Source organism: Rhinolophus sinicus, chromosome 4 (genome assembly GCF_057876585.1).
Source record: "Rhinolophus sinicus isolate RSI-liver-muscle chromosome 4, RSI-T2T, whole genome shotgun sequence".
Lineage (NCBI taxonomy): Eukaryota > Metazoa > Chordata > Mammalia > Chiroptera > Rhinolophidae > Rhinolophus > Rhinolophus sinicus.
In genome coordinates, this window is record NC_142504.1 from 117,769,919 (window position 1) to 117,791,079 (window position 21,161).

The 21,161-nt window shown below is 51.2% G+C and overlaps 2 protein-coding genes across 3 annotated transcripts in view; one reads left to right on the forward strand and one right to left on the reverse strand.

Moving 5' to 3' along the window:
* Window positions 1-10,026: 10,026 nt before the first annotated feature.
* On the reverse strand, window positions 10,027-13,183 carry LOC148758444 (uncharacterized). Its single transcript, XM_088797622.1, has 3 exons — window positions 13,112-13,183; window positions 11,788-13,030; window positions 10,027-11,512 (listed from the first exon to the last, which is right to left on the reverse strand). The coding sequence occupies exons 1-2, from the start codon at window positions 13,181-13,183 to the stop codon at window positions 12,062-12,064; spliced, it is 1,041 nt and encodes a 346-aa protein (XP_088653748.1). The 3' UTR covers window positions 10,027-11,512; window positions 11,788-12,061.
* Window positions 13,028-21,161, forward strand: part of SALL3 (spalt like transcription factor 3) — a 21,561-nt gene continuing 13,427 nt past the window's right edge. For both annotated transcript variants that reach the window (XM_074339813.2, XM_074339814.2), the window contains exon 1: window positions 13,028-13,263. In XM_074339813.2, the coding sequence (XP_074195914.2) occupies window positions 13,182-13,263 (82 nt within the window). In that variant the 5' untranslated portion in view covers window positions 13,028-13,181. The remainder of the gene's footprint in view (window positions 13,264-21,161) is intronic.

A 21,161-nucleotide genomic window follows, 5' to 3' on the forward strand; every position in this document is an offset into this window, starting at 1 on the left:
AATATATTTCTATTTCATTGTCATCAACAGGAATTTCACATGTAAAATTTAAAACACTCATTTCTTTTTTATAAATCACCAAAACCTGAAATTTGAAAAAATAGTTGTGAACATTGAGCAACCTAGTGACAGTGTTTAGAGGGCAGTTACCTCTCTATCAAAAAATGCTATGGGGATGCATGTTCTCCCTCTCCCCCAAATGTGTGCTTATTCAGGAGCAAACAACAGCAATCCAGGACCTCACTTCATAGATGTGTGTCTGAAATGCGTGGAACAAACTTCCATAAATTAAGTCAAGTTTCCCATCGAGCTGCTTTATAACTTTGAAGATACTTACCTTATGGGCCAGCCCGGTGGCTCAGGTGGTTAGAGCTCCATGCTCCTAACTCCGAAGGCTGCCGGTTTGATTCCCACATGGGCCAGTGGGCTCTCAACCACAAGGTTGCCGGTTCAACTCCTCGAGTCCCGCAGGGATGGTGGGCTCCGCCCCCTGCAACAAAGATTGAACACGGCACCTTGAGCTGAGCTGCCACTGAGCTCCCGGATGGCTCAGTTGGTTGGAGCGCGTCCTCTCAACCACAAGGTTGCCTGTTCGACTCCCGCAAGGGATGGTGGGCTGCGCCCCCTGCAACTAGAAACGGCAACTGGACCTGGAGCTGAGCTGCGCCCTCCACAACTAAGACTGAAAGGACAAAAAGTTGAAGCTGAACGGCACCTTCCACAACTAAGATTGAAAGGACAACAACTTGACTTGGAAAAAAGGCCTGGAAGTACACACTGTTCCCCAATAAAGTCCTGTTCCCCTTCCCCATTAAAATGTTAAAAAAAAAAAAAAAAAGATATTTATCTTACTTGACTCATGATCTTTGATTTCAAAAATCTCACCTGTTCTACCCACCTTCACGTTGCCCAACACACAGACTTGCACACACCCTTTGTGTTAACTGGGCAATGACTTGTCATCTGTCATTACAGTTCAATAATTCTATCGAGCAGTTTCCGTTTGAAACATAATTACCCCTTACTAAGCTCTTCTGTGAGTTTTATGTAGTATTCTTACAACTCTGGAACGCTGGGTCTACCCACCACATCACATCAGCGTGGGTTTGGCTCAGAGAACACAAGACACGGGACTGAGACGTTCCCGTTGGAGAGTTTCTGTCTTAAAGGTTTCTGCTGATATTAGTTTTCTGTGATTGTTTTAAGTCGGTTTCTTGAAACTAATTTTTCAAATGGTGCACATTTTCCAAAAGTATTATAATTACAATAACTTCAAAACTCTGTAACACATTGTAACAAAAATTATTCTTAATAATTCACAACTTGGGCTTAAGTTGAATATATGTTCATTGCCAGTCATTTCTACCAGACTGACAGTTTCTTTCATAGCTGTTTTTTATTTACAAAAATTTCCCTGTCACCCTTAAAAGCATGGTATTTGTTATTTTTAACCTTGAAAGCACACATATATTGAGACTAGTAAAAAGTTAACGTTCAGTCAAATTTCTTAAGTGATTCATAACTGAAGAGGTAAAATATAAATGCCGCTATAGAATTCTGAAACTGAAAAACACGTAACTGTAACAGAGCTTGATACAACAGAAGGCTTGATTTCAATGGAGGGTTCCGCCACCCGCTAGCTGGAGAGCTCGGTCCCAGCAGCCACAGGCACGGTCCTGCCAGTCTCCAAGTCTGCGGATGGCGGCCAGAACTGGACAGAGGCCAGGCACCCCTGCTGCTGCTCCCTTTGCTCCCCCACCCCATCAGCTGCCCCCCACATGCTCCCTCGGGACCTCACCACTGGCCCGCCTCATCCACCACTCCTATACCCTGGGGAGCCGTGTTATTGGGCCTGCAGCCCACTACATCCCGGACCTCAAGGCTATCGAACCTAAGGATATTTAGATTAGATTTTAAGCATCATCACACCAATAATTTATCTTCAGCAACTTCCTCCAAGGTAAAACCATGGTAAAAAATGAACTAGACTGAGTCACGTCCTACGTCATGGTTGTGTTGAAAGTGAAACAACACACAGACAGAAGCACGTGTCCATGTTGTGGGGGGTTGCTTACCCCCTGGTCACAAACCCTTTTGTGCATTAACAGGAAGCAAGAGGCAGTCGTCAGGCCTCAGGATACCAGACGGTGACAAGCTGGGTTGTGCGTGCCCGTCTTTCCCAGGACCTGTGTGATTGGTTTCACAGCATCTGTCATTTAGGGACAGCGCCCGGGTGTGTGCACAAGTCACATGAACCAGCCAGTCCAACCAGAAAACCATGCCAGCCTGTTACTCGAAACCTCTGCTTTAAAAGCACTGGTCGAGATGGAAAGCAGGCGGGTGGCTTCCAGGGACTGGGGGAGGGGGTGTGTCGTGCGGGGAAGCCTGCGGGGTCTCTGCTCCCGCTCCCCATACAAGAACGCAGGACATGGTGAGGCCAAAAAGGAACACCCACGGAGCCATAGGTAGGGGAGTCATACCACTACGGTCTCACTGGAGGCTGGGTTCACTGGACGTGCGACCTGCTGTCCCTTTTGTCTGCAACCCACCGACGACTCTCTTTCACTCTCCTCGGCTCTCCTCCACTCTCCTTCGTAGCCGCAGCAGTTATATTAGTGGCTAATTGGCTAACTGGCTACAGCTGACGGCCAATCAGCCACAGCTGACGGCCACCTACTACCCGAGCCAGCACCCCTCCACGTGAGGCCGAGAGCCTGTAAACTACTTTCTGGGGCTCTGTCCCCACAGGGTGCCAACAGGGGCAACTGCGCAGTGGGCAGTGGGTGTGAGGGGTCCTGTGGAGGCCGAAAAGCTTCAGGCCCGGAGGCTGCACCTGGGCTACTGTGACTGTGCAAATGGCCTGAATGCGCATTGCAATGTGGTTACTGCATGTTTTCTGCATTTCACCTCAACGGGCCAGGGAGGAACGGGACAAATGCTGGCTGCCTCCACTCGGCCTGCTGGTCAATGGCCGCAAGTGACGTGAGCTGGAGCAGACCACCTCCACCTCGACGGGGGACAAGCCACGCGGTGGCTTCCTCAGGAGCACGCCTTCCCGCGCCTGCCCCTCCAAGGCCATGGCCGCAAACGTGGCCTTTCGGTGCTTCCGGACTCTCCGCAGTACCCGCAGCTCTCGGTCACGGAGGGGGCACAGCTGAGTGGCTGCGGGTCACGCGGGCTCAGGGTCCGTGCGGTGTGCCAGGCGGTGCCACTGCACCCCCCACCCAGACTCCGAATCGGCCTGGGAGCCGAATTGTAGGGCTGCGCCTATGTCCACGGGTTCAGACGCTTCCTGGGCCCCTGCTCACTCCTGCCGTCCACCCTTCCACGGCTGCCGTGCACTGTCACTGGGGCCAGGCCCAGAGCCGGGATTCTGTTCCCCTGTGTCCCCACGCAGCTGAGGGCCAGGAGCGCGCGGCCCAGGCTTTGGAGGCCTGAGCGCGGCTGTGCGCCCAGAGGCCGCTCCGCGCAGCCTCAGCGCCGGGCTCTGCACCACCCGCGCCGGTTCCGCATCCGTAGCTGGAGCCAGCGCTCAGCACCCTGTCGGGCACCCGGAGGAGTCACGGAGGTGCTGCGAAGGCCTCAGCACAGAGCCCGCGGGGGAAATCATGACGTTACGTAAGGAGACGTGACCGGTCACAGAGGCACGTGCACTGGCGCCTGCAGCGCGGCGGGAACGAAGCTGGCGGCCGAGCGGAGCTGAGACGGTGGCGACGCCGCAGGTCGTGTGGTGAGCGCGCGATTCTTAAGATCTCACTTAACTGTTTTGTGCCGCTCATAAAAAGCATAAGATCGTTCTTGTTAGCTGCACCCATGCTTGCTGAAAAAACAAACAGGTAAAGAAAAGAGGGACTGTTGAATGAAGTAGTCAGTCTTGGAACATTTCCTGAAAGAAAAATGTCACATGGGATCAGAAACTCAGTGGAGAAAGTGAAAGCAGAGATCATTTCAGGTCGTTTACGTGTTCAAAGAGGGGAAGATGATTGGCACCAGCAGGGAGGTTGGCGTCGGGGATACGCAGGGGCCGAGGAGGGTGAGCACGGAGGTCACTGAGCAAATCCACCTGCAGAACAAAATGTGCTTTGCCCCAGGAGCCCACCCACGAGCGGAAGGAGGAGGGCGCTGTGGCACTGGCAGAGGCCGCTGTGACTGCAGGAAGGCAAGAGGGAGCGCAGGCTGGGGTGCAGAAAAGTCTGACTGTCAGCATTGTCAGGGGTGCGTGAGCAGTAACAGGTACTTGGCAGGGTGACAGAGATGGGCCCAGTTCTCAGACAGTCTCCAGATAAAGGCCAAAGTGAGTGCGGGCTCCTTAACTACTTTTCAGTGACCTGGGGCGTGTCAGGAGCACTGAATGGGCATCCGTGTGTCTGTGAAATGGGCGCGTAAGCAGAGCAGCTGGAGAAATGAGGCAATCCAAGAGCAGCTGGGAGCCCCCGACAGGTGTTCCATGAGCTGAGGGAGACTGCTGCCCGTGGCTTAGCCCAGGACGCCCCGCAGGGCATGTGGCTGTGTCTCTTCATGATGGAGCACACCCCACCCATATCGGGTGCTCCAAGAAGCAGTCAGGGAACTTCCCCTACGGCCTTGAGTCTCCTGGAGCAGATTGAGCACGAGCCTTCTGAAAGGGTTACACTGAGGCTGGTTGTGCGATGAGTTTCAGAACAATGCAAAATGAACTCTACGCCAAACTGTATGAGAAAGGCTGTAATCTAGAATTCCCCGAAGAGACCCAACTGGAGAAAATGAGACCACCGACCACTGTGCTTTGAGGCTGTGAGTAAAGTAGGAGCTTTTTCTCACATTCATAGCAAACAGACCGGTCTCATAGTCATTCTGTTTACCAAACATTTTGACAGCCATACAGCATTGACAAACACCGCGATGCCTTTATCACACAGGACAGTGACTCAGCTAAGGCGTGTGCTGGAGTGAGAGGGACTGGCCCCACATGAGGCAGATGACGTCTGTTAGTTGAGAGTCTCTGTGGTATAGACTCTGTGGTGGTGGGGTTCAGGGACACTGGTCATATTATATGTGACTCAGTGTTGATCTGTTACTTTGAAGTCTCGGCTTTCCCTTCTGGCTCTGAGAGCCCAGTGGCAATGGTGTGCTCACCTTCCTGCCTCTCTCTCGTCTGCCGTCTTCCCCATCCACGTGGTTACCTCTGCCTCTATCCTGCCACCACCCACTCTGGTATCAAGATCACACCCCCTCTCTTCTTGCTTGCCAGGGCCTCAGATTTCTCTTCCACTCTATTTTCTATGGTCGAGGCTCCGACATGTAAATAAACGGTCCCTCTTTGACCACAGCTGTCATTAATATCTTTATTATTGTTTGCATTTGTCACATGCCTAGCAATCGTTTTCTCTCTCAGCCTCTGAGGACGCCTTCCTTCAATACACTACCATGAGGCCTGACAAGGCCTGAGGCCACGAGGCCATTGCTGTCCAAGACAGACCCCACTGCCCGCCCAGCATTGCAGGCCCCTTCCGGGTGAGGTGATTGGGATCAAACATAACCCCAGTGCTTGTGGCACCTCCTTGAAGGATTTCCCCACTCCTGGAAAGCCAGTCACATGTTTCCTTCAGTGAGGTAGGCAGGACTGCTTTTATGAAATTGCTGGGTCACTGTAAATACCGGCCAATTTACCATAGACTGTGGCACTGACTAGTTAAAGTGAAGAATCTTTTGTAAAGCAAATAATGGCCCCTCTAACTTTCTATTTTAAGACTTCTAATCCAAGCAAACATCTCCAGACTTTAGACAAATTCACTTTCTACTCAGTGATCCAAACTTTTATAAAGGATTCCTTTTCTGATTCTGAGAATCAGAAAAGGGGGACAGTGTTACCCTCCACTGAAGGGCAGGCTGCACACCCTTGAGTGGAGCTGCACCCACGTCAGATTTCAAACAGCAGACCTGGAAGGTACAGTATTAAGCAGAACAGTGCTGAGCAGTGCCAAGGGGCAGAAGAGCTGACCTACCCAGATCGGGCCACTTCTGGGAGCAGTGTAAGCTCTTGGGCCCTGACAGTGGTGCTTGTCTCTGCACAGGCCTCTGTTCCTTCCTTGCAGGCCCCTCTGGGTAGGCCAAGCATGATCATTAGCAAGGAGTTGGCCCACGTGTCTGCACATACCTGCTTATTTATTTAGCTAATGAATCCTAGTGCATGGTTTGAGTGTGAAGCGGTTCCTTCCGCTATCACGATTTTTTTTTTTTCTGGAGAATGTGAACTGCCTCTAATCTATATGATTTTGTTCCTCTCCTGTGCCTGACCTGCCAGGACAGCCGGGGTGGCTCTGTTCCGTTAATAGCCCAGTGCATTAGGTCAGAAAGGAGAAATTCATCCTTGAATGAGAGCAGGACCCCGGCAATGGATCCTCTTTGTCCCCATCACCATGGTTCAAGGTCCATTGGTGAAAGCCTCACTCACAGACCAGGCTGCAGAATTTCAGCTCTGTGCTTTTGCAGAGCTTGGAGCCAAAGCAAACGACATTCATGATAAGGAGAAAGCCGAGGGATGTGTCACATCAGAGTTGTGCCTGCTTTTCTAAAACTTCTTTGAGCATATTCTGAAGGGACATGGGGAGGGGCCCTCTCAGGTATGTCAGTGCGCGGGTCCACCGAAGGCCCAGAGGAGGATGTGGACCCCAATTCTCACAGGCTTCCTGCCCGCTCCCCTCCCCCACTAAGCAAGATAAGAACTCCTGGAGACCACACTGGACCAACCGTCCACAGGCCCTCATTCACAAGCGTGGGGTAGTGGGAGGTGACGAAACTACTTGTGGATTTCACCCCCGAGCTGTCATGGGGGGGCATCAGCAGAGTGGCCATGCGTGGAGGAGTCCAGGAGAACCCCTTTGACCCCAATGTTAGGACCCCAGGGGAGGGGGAGGAGCTCAGCGGGCCCCTGACCGGCCTGGGCCTGACGTCCACTTGGCAGGAGCCGCCCCTCCTGGGTGACTGCTGGCAAACCCCCTCCGTGTTTATTAGAAAAACCCAGAAGTGGGGGGGGGGGGCGCCTCCCTGTGTGATGGCCACACTCTTTCTACACCCCCCCCCATTGACCCGGGGCCTCTAAGGTCACAGAAATCCAAGTGGAAAGAGATCAGGGTTGTCAATGAAGGAGACCTAGGAGCCCGCGCCACTGGGGGGGGGGGGGGGGTCCGCGAAGACAGCCGCTGTAGGTTCAGGAGGCAGAAGTGTAGGTCCTCCCTGCATAACACCCCACCGCTCCCCAAAGGCCCCTCTCCTCCCAAAACATACCCGAAACTCAGCTTCAATGGGGCCTAGGCGTCCAGTGGCGCCCCGGGGACGGGGGCGCCCACGTGTGGACACCCCCCGAGCACGCTCGCCGGGTGCCGTTTGTCACGCCCAGCGGCCCGGGTCTGGCGCTGGGGGCGGGGCGAGCGGGGGGAGGGGGCAGGAAATGCCGTTAATTGGGGAAATGCACAGGGATCGCGGCCTTTGATGTGCGCCTGGGGCTGCACAGCCCCGAAGCGCCAGCGAGCCCGCCGGCGTGCGCCCCTCTCCGCCCGCTCTCCTGGGAGCGCAGCCGCCGAGCGACAAGGACGCTTGACATTGATTTCCAACGAGCAGGAGGCCGTGGGTCTCATTTTGTGTCCAGCATCAGGCAGCTCTCGAGGAGCCCTTTTCGTTTCTCCCAGACCGCTGGCCCTCCCAGCTCCTCATTCCCGGGGCGGAGGGGGGGCGTTGGGGGGGGACGGAGGGAAGGGGGGGGACGGAGGGAAGGGGGGGACGGGCGAGCTTCGCGGAGGTGGGCACGCTGCCCGCGTGTTCTCACAAGGAGCGGCCGCCTGGTCTCGGCCTAATATATGTACACATATAAATACAGTGCTCGTCCAAATGACATTCCGCTCGCTCTGCCTCCCCCAGCCGCCTTTTTCTTTTCATCATCAGCAAATAAAGATTAGCCGGGAAGATTATAGAAAGCGTTTTCAGGCTGGGGCTGATCTTTATTCCAGACGCTTTGTGATGATATTGATGATGATGATGGTCAAGCGGACAGTTTGATTTTTGTGTTTGGAGCTAGTTATAAAGAATCAATATTATATCAAGGGGTAACTTTCGTGATAAAGGACTTTAACCACTCCGGCTATTCATCATAAGTCTGTAGCAAGCAGATAGGTCAAAAGAAATTATATTGCACTAAAGAGTGAGTCTTCTTATCTCTGCCATACCAGGGGAATTGGGACAAGCCGATCGATACAGTAGCTGCTGTATACTTCTTGCAATTATCAATAGCTGATTTCGCCTTTTGAGGCCTGCATCTAATAATGCAAGCTAATAATAATCGTTTGGGCCTCCCTATAGGCGAGGGAGTCAAAGTTTTAGCTGGCTAGCATTATTCATATAACCAAACATGCAAAGTGCCCCTCCCCGGGCTGCATGTAGCCCAGATACACACTTGACCAGTCACAGAGAAGCATGATACTTTAGCATCGTTTGCACCCCTAAGTGTGAAGACGGATGGTTATGTGCTGATGTCTCTCTGCGAGACATTAAAGCCACAAAATGTCTGCCTGTGATTGCCCACACGTGCAGTTGTGAGCCATCCTGTGATGTACACGCAGGAAGGCTTCCCACACACAGGTCCAGATGGATTTATCCTGCCCACTTAGCTCCTATGGATGAACATTTTTAGACATATTTATTTTAATAGGTTTGACAGCAGGAGTGGTGTGGGCAGGGCAGTTAGCTCTGTATTGGTGTACTTAAGGAGAGCATTTTATTTTTATGGGGAAAGTTACCTCAAGTGAGTAAATAAGATGCTTGGAAAAGGCATTTTCAATACAACATAAATATAATTGTTGCCTACATGTTTTCTAGAGCCCCCACCCCACCCCACCCAGCATAATAGAAAAGCAACATCTTTATAATTGGCACTTGACATGCTGTTTGGTCTGGGCTGTAGTACACCAAGCAGATTCGCTGTTGATGGAAACATTTATCATTGTGATCGCTCCAGAGTGGCAGGTGGTGTTATCAATTACCTCTTCTTACCAATAATAATATTAGTATGGTAATATCTTTGCTCAAGTAAGAACCAATTAATGGTCACTTGTCACAGCATTAAAGACACAAAATCATGCTGGTTGTAACCGTAAGGACCTAAAACAGAAGTTGGGGGGTCAGGGGAGGAAACAGGGAGAGGGGAGAGGCCAGTGAGAAGAAAGGAACTTTGATTTGGGGGGAATAAAAGAATGAAAGAAAACAGAAAATAAAGCTCTAATATTTGAATACTCTTTTTGTGTTAAGTGGCTGTGGAAAGAGGCACATTGTAAATAAAGTCAAATGCACCTGATGTAAAACTGTCTTTTGTGGATGGAGAGGCGGGAAGTGTCAGTAAACTGGGAGGTTAAAACACAACCAACTCTTCAACCTCCCATTGTCAGATCAATCTTGCAGATAGGCTGTTTTATCTGAATAAATGATACAAATTCAATCAAACACCTAATTATATGTTCCACTAATGTAAAATATACAGTATTAATTTGTAAATAATATTATTAAGCAGAGAAAATAATAACGTGTCGCCTCTTAAGATGAAAACATTGCAAGAGGAAAGACAATTAACAAATTAGATTTAATTATAGGGAAGAAAAGCAACTTTTGTTTTTGCAATAGTGTTTAGGTATACAATATTGTAATCGACAGCGGTCATGTGATGGCGAGTATGTGTGTGCCGCGTGCAGTGAGTCGTGTCCGCGTCTGAAGCACCGTGTGCCTTTGATCTGGGTGCGGCTGGAGGACACATCCTGTCCTCATCTGTGAACATATTCTGCGGACACGTTTTCACCTCGCGTAAATCTGTTGTAGCGGCTCAAGCTTCAGACGCATATGCTTTCATTAAAACTTACTGCACTGAATAAAAACAAAGAAAAGTTTCAGAGCTGGGTGAAGGGGGGCCAGAAAGGGAGAACAGGTGAGTCAGGAGGTAACGCGCCTTCTGTTTTTGACCTTTACTTTTGTGTGTGTGTGTGTGTGTGTGTGTGTGTGTGTGTGTTAATGTTGTTCACCCAAGTGAATTTAAAAAGGGTGAGCCACACATGTACTGGTCTGCACCATTTTAGCAGCGGCAGGGAATTTCTGCAAAGTTCCGGTATCACAACTTCCCTGACTCTTTCATCCACGTCTTCGCTCGATTTTCTCAACGAAATCCCAGCACAGCAATCCCAGCACAGCGTGTGCGGAGGGTGACGTGAAGCCTGCATTTTTCACCCACGGCTCCACCCGCGCACCCTGCTAGGGGGCCTCACCCCACGCCAGGCAGGCCGGACCCGCGAACCCCGCGTCCGGCATCCTTGCCCGCTCACTTCGTCAGAGCCACTGTGTCCAGTACGGCGGGCGCGGAGCAAGCCTGCAGCATCTTCCCACTTGCAAAGCACATGACGACTTGCGCGACACCTCTGCAATCTGAAGGCTTGCTTTTTCCAGGGATAGGGTCTCAGGTTCGCCCTCATTGGAGGGGCTTAAACGACCCTCCCGACGACCACACCTCGTGGAAAATGCAAAGCAAGTGGACAAAATTAAACATCTGCGTTTGCAAGTCCCAGAAAACCTTGGGAAAGCCACGCCAGTGTATTGCAGTGCGGGGGGTTGGGAGAGGGAGGGAGGAATGGCCTTAGGAACAAAAAAGGTGGGGATCCACTCGAGCGAAGTGGCCCGAAGAGGAGGAGCCAGGTCCCTGGGGGCCAGGAGGCTGCGGGGAGCCAGTCTCGGGCATCCTTTGAAAGCTTCTGACGCCGCGAGGGCTACAGCTGCTTCTTCTCCCCCAAAGTGTCGAGTTTTTAAAAAGAAGGAAAAAAGAGAATTAACCACGTCACAAAGAGCAGCGCACCTTTAACCAGGGGCCGACCCACCGGTGATCATTTTGCGTTGCTGCTCTTGGAGAAAGTAGTCACCGACATCTGCCTTTCTGCTGCGGCTCCGTAAACTTCTGTCGGTCCCGTAAATTATGCAAAAAACTTCCGCTCTCTACAACCACCCCCGCCTCGCTTCTCTTGGCCCTCTCTTCCCAGAGAAGTTCTGGGACCCGCTCGCCCCGAAGCGTCGGCTACAAACTTTTCACTGCAGAGCCTCTGCAGTTGAGGCGAGGGCGTCTTCAAAACGCGTGCTGTATTTGCGAAAGTTCACAACGTAATGGCGAAATGAGGATATTTCCCCCACAGTTTAGCCGTAAAAGCGCAGTCTGTGCTGGTGTGTGGGGGACAACTCTAGATTTCCAGCATCTCGTAGTGGTCATATTTTCTTTTAAAAACAAAATCACCTAATTCATTACGCCCGTCACCAAAAAGCAAATCAAAACCAACCTTAAGAGATTTTTTTTTTCCAAAAGTGGCGATGAGAGCTGTTTGGAGACGATTCCTCCCAGTGCGCTCCCTTCCTCGGTATGATTTTCCTGCGCTTTTCCTGGAGCCTAAAGCTGTTGCTCTGTGAAACTTACAATTAGAGGCGAGCGGGAGAACGCAGGCTAGGAAGCGGGAAGATTCTAGAATGGAAAAGCCTGCAGTAAGCCAGGCGAGCGGCGCAGGATCGGGGTCCTCCTGGGGGGCGGGTGTCCCCCAGCCAAACAGAACCCCACCCCCAGCCACGCAGGGAGCTCCCAGCCCTCCCGCGATGGTGTCTCCCTGGTCACCGCCCGTTTACCCCCCAGCGCTTGACACTGGCGCAAGCGCCGGGAGGCCATCTGTGCCAAACCTTTGTACAAGACAGGGCCACTTTTGAAGACAAAAATAAGAAATTTAGTAAATTAAAAAGACATACTGGGGCGAGGGACGCGGGTGCGGTGGTGACGAGGCCTGGGGCACATCCTGGCGGCGGCTCGGTGATGGAGGACCCGCGCGGGAGTGGGTGAGGGCGCGTGTGCACGGGTGGGGGTGCGCGCGCGAGTGCGAGGGCGCGTGCGTGTGACCGCCGGCAAAAAGTGGGTGCGTGTGCGGGGAGCGCGCTGCGACCGCCGCCCGAGGCTTCTGTGCCGGTGCAGGCGTGCGCGACCCCCTCACGTGCCCCCCCCAAAGTCAGCCCCTCCCCCCAAGCCCTAGAACACGGTGGGCAGCGCGCGGGACTTTCGTGGACTTGGAACTTTCAGTCGCGCGGCCTCGGGGCACCCCACGCCCCTTCCCACTCCGCAGGTGCCCCGGCACTGCACCCGTCGGGAAAGGGAAGTGGGGGGAGGGACCCCGGGACCCCGCCATCCCCTCCCTTTCCCTGGATTTAAGGAGCCGCTGGCGGCGGAGAGGCCCGGCGAACGATCGAGGGGGCCAAGGCGGCCCCGGTGCTGGCGGCAGGCGGGGCGGGCGCTCCGGAGTCGGAGGGACCCGAGAGGAGGGGGAGCGGGGGGAAGCAGAGGGGAGGGGGACGGAGGGGAGCGGAGGGGAGGAGCCGCGCGGCCCGCGCCGCTTCCGAACCGGAAAGTTGGTCTTGCCGAAGTCCCGCCACCCCGGCGTGCGCGCTCCGCTCCGCTCCGGCCGCGAGCCTCCGAGCCGGGCCGGCCGCCGGGGGAGCCCACGGAAGGGAAACGAGCCCGGAGCGAAGGTCGAAAGAGAAGGGGCACCTGAGCCCGAGCGAGGCCAGCGCGCCCAGCGGCGCCGCGATCCTTCGCGGAGGAGCGAAGGCGGCCGGGCGGCCCTCCGCGCCCCGGAGCGCAAGAGGCGCGGCGCCCGGGCGGCCGGGGAGACAAAGGCGCCGGCCGGAGCCCTGCCCGCGGCCGCTCGCTCCGGGAGGGGCGGCCGGGCGGCGGGGGGGCGCGGCGCAGACACTCTATAAAGGGGCGAGCCCGGCGCGCCGGCGGAGACGGCGCCTCGCGGACGCCGCCAAAGTTTGCTGCCTGCGCCCTGGGCCCGCTCCCGGCCGCCGCGCCGCACCTAGGCGCCGGGGAGCGCGGAGTCCGCGATGTGAGGCGGCGCCGGGCCGCGCGCGCCCAGGTCCCCGGGCGCCGGCCGCCTGCTCGCCCCGCGCGGCCGCTAATTGCGAGCGCGGCCTCATTTGCATAGGCCGCCGGAGTCCGCTGGAGGCCGGCCAATCGGCGCGGCCGTCCGCTAATGGCTGCGCATTATTCACCAGCCTAATTGCTCAGCCCCATGCGCGCCCCGCGCCGTCCCCGCCGGCCGCCCCGCTGATGCCGCTGCCCCGCGCCGGGCCCGCGCGCTGCTAGCAGCATGTCTCGGCGCAAGCAGGCCAAGCCCCAGCACCTCAAGTCGGACGAGGAGCTGCCGCCGCCGGACGGGGCTCCCGAACACGGTGAGGGGCCGCGGGGCGGCGGGGAAAGTTCCTGGCTCGGGCGAGCCAGTGTCCGCTGCGCGGCGCCGGCCCGGGCAGGCCGGCCGCGAGGACCCGGTCCTCCGCCGGAGCGCGCGGCGCGGGGAGTTGCGGGCGAAGTAAACTTGGCTCCGCTGCCCCGAGTTGGGGAGCTGCGCGCGAAGGCGCCGCGGCTTGGGGGTGGTTGGGAGCCCGCACTGCCCGGCGGAGCCGGTGCGGGGCTGGGCGGGGGCGGGAGGGGTCCGCGCCTCCTCTTCCGCGCCGTCCCCCGGGCTCCCTGCGTCCGGACCTGGGGCTGGCCTCAGCGACCGCGGCGGCGGCCGCCGGGCGGGCGCAGCGGCGGGGAAGCGTCCGAGGCTCACCTACCGCTGGACGCGGACCGCGCAGCTTTGTTCGGCGCCGGGCGCCCGGAGCGGTGCGCGCTCGGAGCGGGGCCGCCTCCCGGACCCGGGCCTGCCCCCACCCCGACGACCCGCGGCCGCCTCATCCACCCCGAGGCCGTGGAGCCGCGAGGTCCCCGGCGCGCTGACAAACCATTGATCCGGTTCCGGAGCGAGGAGGCAGTGTCGCCTGGCCTTGCCTAATGGCCGCCTGGGGACTTAACCCGGGGTGAGCTCCGCCGCGGCGCTGGGGGGTGGTCCTTGCACGCGGCGGACCCCAGCACGTCCTCTAGGCTCTAAGTTTGCTCGGCCTGTTCCTGTGTTTCGGTGGCGCCGCAGGCATCCCTCCGGCCAGCGGGCCGCAGGGACTGCTCCTCGTCCCCAAGTGAAGGTAGGAGCGGGGCAAGCGAGAGCTCGGCACCCGCGGACCGGCCTCCTCCCGGGAAGATCAGGGCCCGAGTGCGCGCGCGGTGCAGCGGGGCCCGCGGTGTCCCCAGGATGAGACACCGGGACGCAGCTGCACCGCAGCGTGGACAGTAGTTCTTCCTTTAAAAAAACACGCCGGCCAACTTTTGGATTAACCGATTATAAGTTGTGTGGAGGCAGATACGCATCTTTTTACCATGAGTTAGTTGGACTGTGTGCAAAAAACCACAGGCACGGAAGAGTTTATCTCGCGGTGTTGTGAAGTTTGACAAAGCAGGTACCCTCCACGTCGCGAGGGAGAGGGGAAAATGCTTAGAACGCGGCCGGGAATTCATGAAAATAAAATGCGTGAACTCGGCCCGGCCTTTTTGTCGCTGTGGAGGTGAGGCAGTCGCGTCTGTGCAGCCCCGTCACCCAAGATTGGAACCGGAGATATGCTAAAAAGAAACGCTTGCATATGGTGGGTGGATTAGGGACAAAGAATCTTTTTGTCATGGAAATGGGTTTTTTGTTTTGTTTACTTCATCACAGAGAATCTCTCACACTTGGTTTGTTTTGTATTGCCCTCAATGACTACATGATCAAATGAATGGATTTATTTCTGCCGAATGAGAAAGACAGTCTTTCCTTCAAAAGAACTACATTGCATCCCAGTGAGGAATTTTAAAGCTTTATTATTGTGGCTCCTGAATAGCTTAAAATCGGCTTTCACAGCCGCCCCAAATGCAACAATGTAAATACTTCTCAGCTTTGTAGGGTCCTTATCAAAATGTGCAATGTCTCCTTTTATTAAAGCATATTTTAATTAATGGAGTAAAACCCCTGGTATTTAACAATTAACAAGTTGAGGCACAGCTATTCATTTTTAATTTCACTTCAGAAATGTGAGCTTGGTGAACTCAATAGTGTAAACACGTTAGGGTATGTAGCCTATATCTGAAAACCTAGGATGGAATAAATTATTTACAAATTCTCTTTTGAATTCCCCTTGTTGTTACTGAATTTATTTAGAGGAGAAACACTCAGGATTTCTCCCCACCATTGGATTAAAGTTTTTGCCAAGCCTGTGCTTTTCAGTCACTAGGAGTTGTGATGCAGACGTTGCTGCCACGGGCCCTGATCCGATTCTGCCAAAGGCCAACACCAGCCTGTCCGCGGCGAGCCTTCCTCCCACAGCCTCCTTGACTGTTTTAAGGGTAGTTTAGGCAAACTATTTAAAAATAGTTCTTTCTGATCTAATTATGCTGGAGCTGACTGTTCACCGAGCATAAAAGATGCTCTGTCCTCTCTGCTCACTCAAGGAATGCTTGTGTGTATGTTACTCTTCCATAGGTCCTCATTAGTAAAATAACTGAAACAGGTTTCTAAAGATAAATGGTTGTGAAAACTAAATTACTCCAACATGAATCAGATCATCTCAAAATTTTTACTTTGTTAAAGGCAGTGCAAATAAACAGACCACGCGTGAGTTACAAGTGAGCTAAGTCAGTTCACAGTGTTTTAGAAACGAAGTAAATAATTCCTTTGTATCACTTTGGGTGTGACATATTAATTAAAGCAGTAGAGGACTGCAGCAAAATTGAAGGCTATTGATAAAACAAGCATTATGTGCAAAAATTTTAGTATAATATGGGGGGCAAAGGTCCACAGCCACATTAATTTATAGTAAAAAGACTTTATTTCTTAAAAAAGAAGGACTTTTTTTAGGCTTTGGTTTTTAGGCAAGCAATGAAAAAATATAGTTATCCAAAAATAGCTTGAGTGCTATCTGAAACTTATTGCAGGAGTGAAATATGATGATGTATATGGAATCAGAAGAAGTAACAATGATTTTTGTAGAGTTCCAAAGTTATCCTGTTGTAAAATTTAAGGATCACTGAGACTTACATTCCCAATAAGAATAATCTTTTTAAATTGCAAATTATTTAATTCCTGTCTCTGAAAATTTAGAAATCAATGTGTTGCAGCTTTAGGATTCAGCTAAATGTATGCCACCAACAGTGAAATCCTTTGAGCCAGCGGAGGAGTATTTTTGTTCTAAGAAAGAGTGATTAAAACTTGTAATGACAACAGCACTTACACTCCTACTAAGAACTTTAAAAGGTGTAATGTTGCTGTCCTTTATCATAGAAAATACAACTTAATAAAGACGTATTTTATTGTCGTTAGAAAGAAAATACGTGTTTAAGGAAGAACAAAAGGATATGATAATTTAAAACAATTTGCCATCGTGTATTTTGTTTGTTAGCACTAATTGCTTCAAAGTGTGTTTTTATTTTCAGTCACATGGCTATCTTAAAAAATCCTTTTAAATGTGGCGAGCATGTGATTTCAGAATTTACCAGTGGTATTCACAGGCTGTGTTTAAATTAAGGGAAGGCCACCAGCCCTGAGTGCAGAGATCTCTTCTCTTTTATCTGTATATGCATGGTTTGCCTCGAGTCCCCCACCCCCACCCCCCACACACGACACACATTTACAATTCAGCATTCGAGAAGGAAACAACACAGAAGCCGCTTTATAACACTCGTAGGCAGATTGTTTTCTCTGAGATGTGAAAGGTGAAAAGTAAGTAAGTAATGGGGAAAAGGAAAAGGAAGAATTGGCAAACATTTATTTTTAAAATAGCATAAAAAAAACTTTACCTATTTAAAAATGCATCACTTGGTGGTTAACAGAAAGCACGCCAGTGAGCTCCCACCTCACAGAGGAAGAGCTGATTATATAACTGGGGATTTTTATGTACATTTTAAACTTCCACAACATAGGATGATGCAGTATTTTTAGATCTGTTCCGAGCCAGGAGAGGAAGAGGGTATGGACCAACAGCAGGAATTACTTAGCAAGCTGATTATTTTTGGTACACAAGATGATGGCAACAGCAGGCCAAAGCGGGTCAGATTTCATTTCCAACTGTAATCTCTCAGGCTTTACCGTTCGTCTCAAGGTAGCTCTCAGAACATTCTCTTTTGGGAGGAATGCAGCAGAGCCGAAACCACGGATTCCCTTCTGTGCACTGAACGTCAGTTGGAATTTAGCATTCTTAAATCTAAGTATTGGCACGGGCTTTTCTTCAAGTAAAATTAAAATCTCCTTAACTGCTAATGAGGTTATGCACTGTCTCTAATGCTGCAAAGTAGTTTCAAGAAGGATAATTTTTGAATACTGTTACAGCAGGAAGAAGCTCCGTTCTTTTGTCAGTTTTGTTTTCCTACATACTTCCTGGACTAACTACCAGAATAAGGCCAAAGTATCTTAGTGTCATGAAAATGAGGGCCAATTCTGCTACTGGGGGACAGGCTTTCAATTACAGCAGACGTTACATTGCTACACATTTCATATAAGACGTAAACAAAATCTATGTAAAAATCTAATGTTTTAATACTGCCCCAAATAAACATTTATATTAAAAAAATCCCTGGCCATAGGTTTTTCTCTTGTAATTTGAATACCTTTATGATTTCAAATGCAGTTAACTGTGTGATTTCCAAGCAATCAAATAAAGCAAGTCATGTTACAGAAAGTGTAAATATTAGTTGAAATAATAATATAACGTAATGGGCTCTATTTATGTCAGGCTGGAGGTGATTTCTTGGTACTTAAAGGAGAGCGTCCTCCAGACCGGCCCATTGTCCACCAAAGAGACCTGATGATCCCAGTGTGGTGTCTAAACCTTGTCCTCAGTGGGCCTGTCTTGTCCCATCGCCCGGCCCCACACTGGTTCTGCTTGACACCGAGGGTCCCTACCCACTCTGCGTCCCAATCGCCCACCGGCCAGCATGGACTCCGGCCTTGTGGCCTGAGGTGTGGGGAAGGTGGGGCTGCAGGGTGCTGGCGGCTTCCGACCGGCTCTCCCTGAAGGTGGGGCCGTCAGAAGTGCTTTGACAAGCCTTGCTGATTTAACCTTTGCCTGCTCTGCCCTGCCAGGGGTGGCCACTAGATGTCAAGCTCATAATGCAATTAGTGCATCTGTGCTGTTGACCTTGGCAAGCGGACAGCACTGTTCTGTGAAGTGTTAACACTGGATCTGAGTGTTAACTAGAGACCCGAGAGTTTGCTCCGTGCTGCTCCGCTTATCAGATGCCCATCTCATTCGGCACAAGTGTTTATAGTTCTCAGAGAAGGACCGAGAATGGGTTTCTTTTGTGTGGCTATTACATCTTGAACTGTTAATTAACCCTGCAGGTGCCGTGGCACTGGGTCTTAGTTTGTCGGCATGCCTGGGCTGTTTGGAGAGTGACCTCTGCAGCGCTGTGTGATAATTCCCTTGTATGACTGTATGTGTGTAGCCGCTGGCTTCAGTGGCCCAGGGCAGTGGCTTTTCCAGGATGGTTTTTTGCACGTGTGCAAACTCTGCACATAGAAATGGAACAGTGCTGTGAAGTGATGACAGAATGGAAGTGATTTAATAACCTAACCCCAAGTGCAAGCGTCTGCTGGTTATAGTCGATCTGAGTCTGGTTCCTGGACACAGTGTGTCCTTGCTGCTCAGGGCCATTTGGACCCAGGTGTTTGCTTGTCTGAGTGCTTTCGTTTATTTGTGTGTTTTTACGTGAGTGGATTTGAAAAATGGCTGGGGCTAGGGTGAGAGTGTAGGCATTTTTGAGTAGGCATGTCATGAACTAGCGCATTTCATGCCAAACCTGAGTTTAAACTGTCTGAATCTGAACCCAAAGTGACCTGCACAAACCTTGTTTTTACCCGTCATGGAATTTTTATTGAAATTCTTCTCGTCAGCTGACATATTTCAGGGTTGTGTGTTGTCGGCAGGCATAGATAGTGATGTATGAGTACCCATCATATGTGTGACTACAGCATCCGTCTCAGTGGAAGAACTATGTGCAAGCTTGAAGGGTAACAAACAGCTTATTACTCACTACGGCATCCAGGCAGACAGTCCCAACAAGCGGGAGTGTGTCTGCGCTCCCCTGTGTGGGTCCATAAAGGAAGCAGTGTGTGGTGCTTCACCACACAGATTAAAAACTGCAAATGTTTTCAACAGGAGACATTTGGTGGCTGTGCCACAGGTGGTCGTTACTTAACAAATTTGAGATGTGGGCCACCGAGTCGACGAAAGCTAGTGTGCGGTCAGCGCTGGCGTTCCACATAACAAGAGTGCCCTCCACTGTTCGGCGCCAGGCTCGCCCGCGTGGAGGTCTAAGAAAAAGGACAAAATTTTTCTATGGCGTCTGGAATTTCTTCTACATTGTTAAACACAGTGGGGGTCTCTATTTGTCTCCCCCTGTTTCACAGCTTGGGCTCAGTATGTGATAATTCATCTTTCTTTATGGGATTCAAAGCTATCATAAGGAGTTAAAAAGAATTAATTTGCAAGAAAATAAGTGTCTCCGAACAATTTAGGAAAACTTGAAAAATGCTTCCTAGATTTTTAAGGGATGGTGAAAGCAAAGGAGAAAGTAGGTTTTCTTTCCTAAAGACCCACGTGGCATTTTAGGTTACTAATTAAAGTGGAGAAGTTAACATCCCTTTTCCATGCTGAACAAGTTTGCTGCATCTTTCTTAATGTTGCGAAATTTAAAATATGTAGCGAAAGTGTAGCGGACTAGTACAGGTGAGCTTTTGAGGCTGAGAAACAAAATTATCAAATGCCTGTTTCCTACTTCTTTGTAATCGGGTAGCTTATTTACTAGGCTCTGTACTCTTTAAAAGAAAACAAAGGTTTTGCTAAGAACTGGAGTTTGAAATTTGTAAAGAAAGCTTTCTGTCTCCAATGTTCTTGTGTATATTGTAACAGCGCTTTTCAAAACTTGTGGCTTTGGAAAGATCATCATGGATAAACATTCTGCCACATTCTTTGGGAGATCATTATATACTTTTGCAGACAGTGAAAACATACTACATGTATATTATATAACAGACCAGGAATTAAAGCTGAGAGATGGTAAAACAGTTTCGGGGGTTCTTTGTTTTTTTTTTTTCTTTTGCGGGAAGTAGGGGAGGCTCCTTTCACACCGAGAGAGTTGATCCAAAGAATAGGACCATTTTTGTTAAACATTCTCAGCCTGTTTTATTAGTGAGAAGAAAAAACTCCATGTGTTTTTAAAACTGCCATTGAAACTATCCCTTTGTTAGGGACTTCCTCTGAAAGGCGTGGGGGGAGCCACTTTCCCCTCTTCTGAAGAACCGAGAACATAGGACCTCCTCACAAGTGTTTGATGAGTGAGAGTCAGGAACCTGAAAAATCTTAGGTCTGAGAAGCCAATGTGGGGATTGCTGCTGTCCTTACAGGTTCCTGACTGCGCTCAGGGGACAAGTTCAGCGTCAAGCCCGGTGCCCACTCGAGGCCATGGGCTGGCACGTGCTGACCTCACAGAGTAGTCCCTGCCCAGCCAGCTTCTTCCTGGCAGTGGTGGGAAGGGAGCCACTGGCCATGCCCTGCTCACCAGGAAGGGGAGCCCATGGGTGAAGTGGGGCCCTGGGTGGGTTGGCTGGCATTTTTGTCCACGTGTGCTGATATAACCCTCACACACTGCAAAGTCCTGCCTCATCCCTGGCCTGTTCACAGTTTGAAATCTCCTGGTCGTTGAATAGTCAGTATGCAAAAGATAAAATATCTTTGACACTAGTGATAAAGTTTACAAGGCTTGTTTTTCATTTCACCCCAAGAAAGAAAGAAAGAATTTCCAATTGCGCTGGAAATAAATGTCTCAGACTCGTTCTGTTGTACCGTTGTTTGTGGCTCATTGACATGCTTTTACCTCAAAGTACAAATTTTAAGCCATAATAACCAATCGAGGCAATGACTTCTATTCTTAGAACAGCACGGCCAGTCTAAAATGTAAATTAAATTAAAAGATGGTTGACTACTATGAGCCTGACATACTATTGGCTTAAAACAATGGCAGGAGTAAAGGGCCCAAGAAGTTACATGATAGAATTGTGAGCTGCATTCAGATTTTTTCCCACATGGGTTTTCTTGTTATAGAAAGCATCTTTAAAAATAACTAAACACAGCCAGATTAGCACATACACACTGTAACATGATCCATTTAATCATTGTAAGGAGCGGCGCCATCAAGCGGGTTCTCACACCTCCCTCTGCGTCTCGTCCTC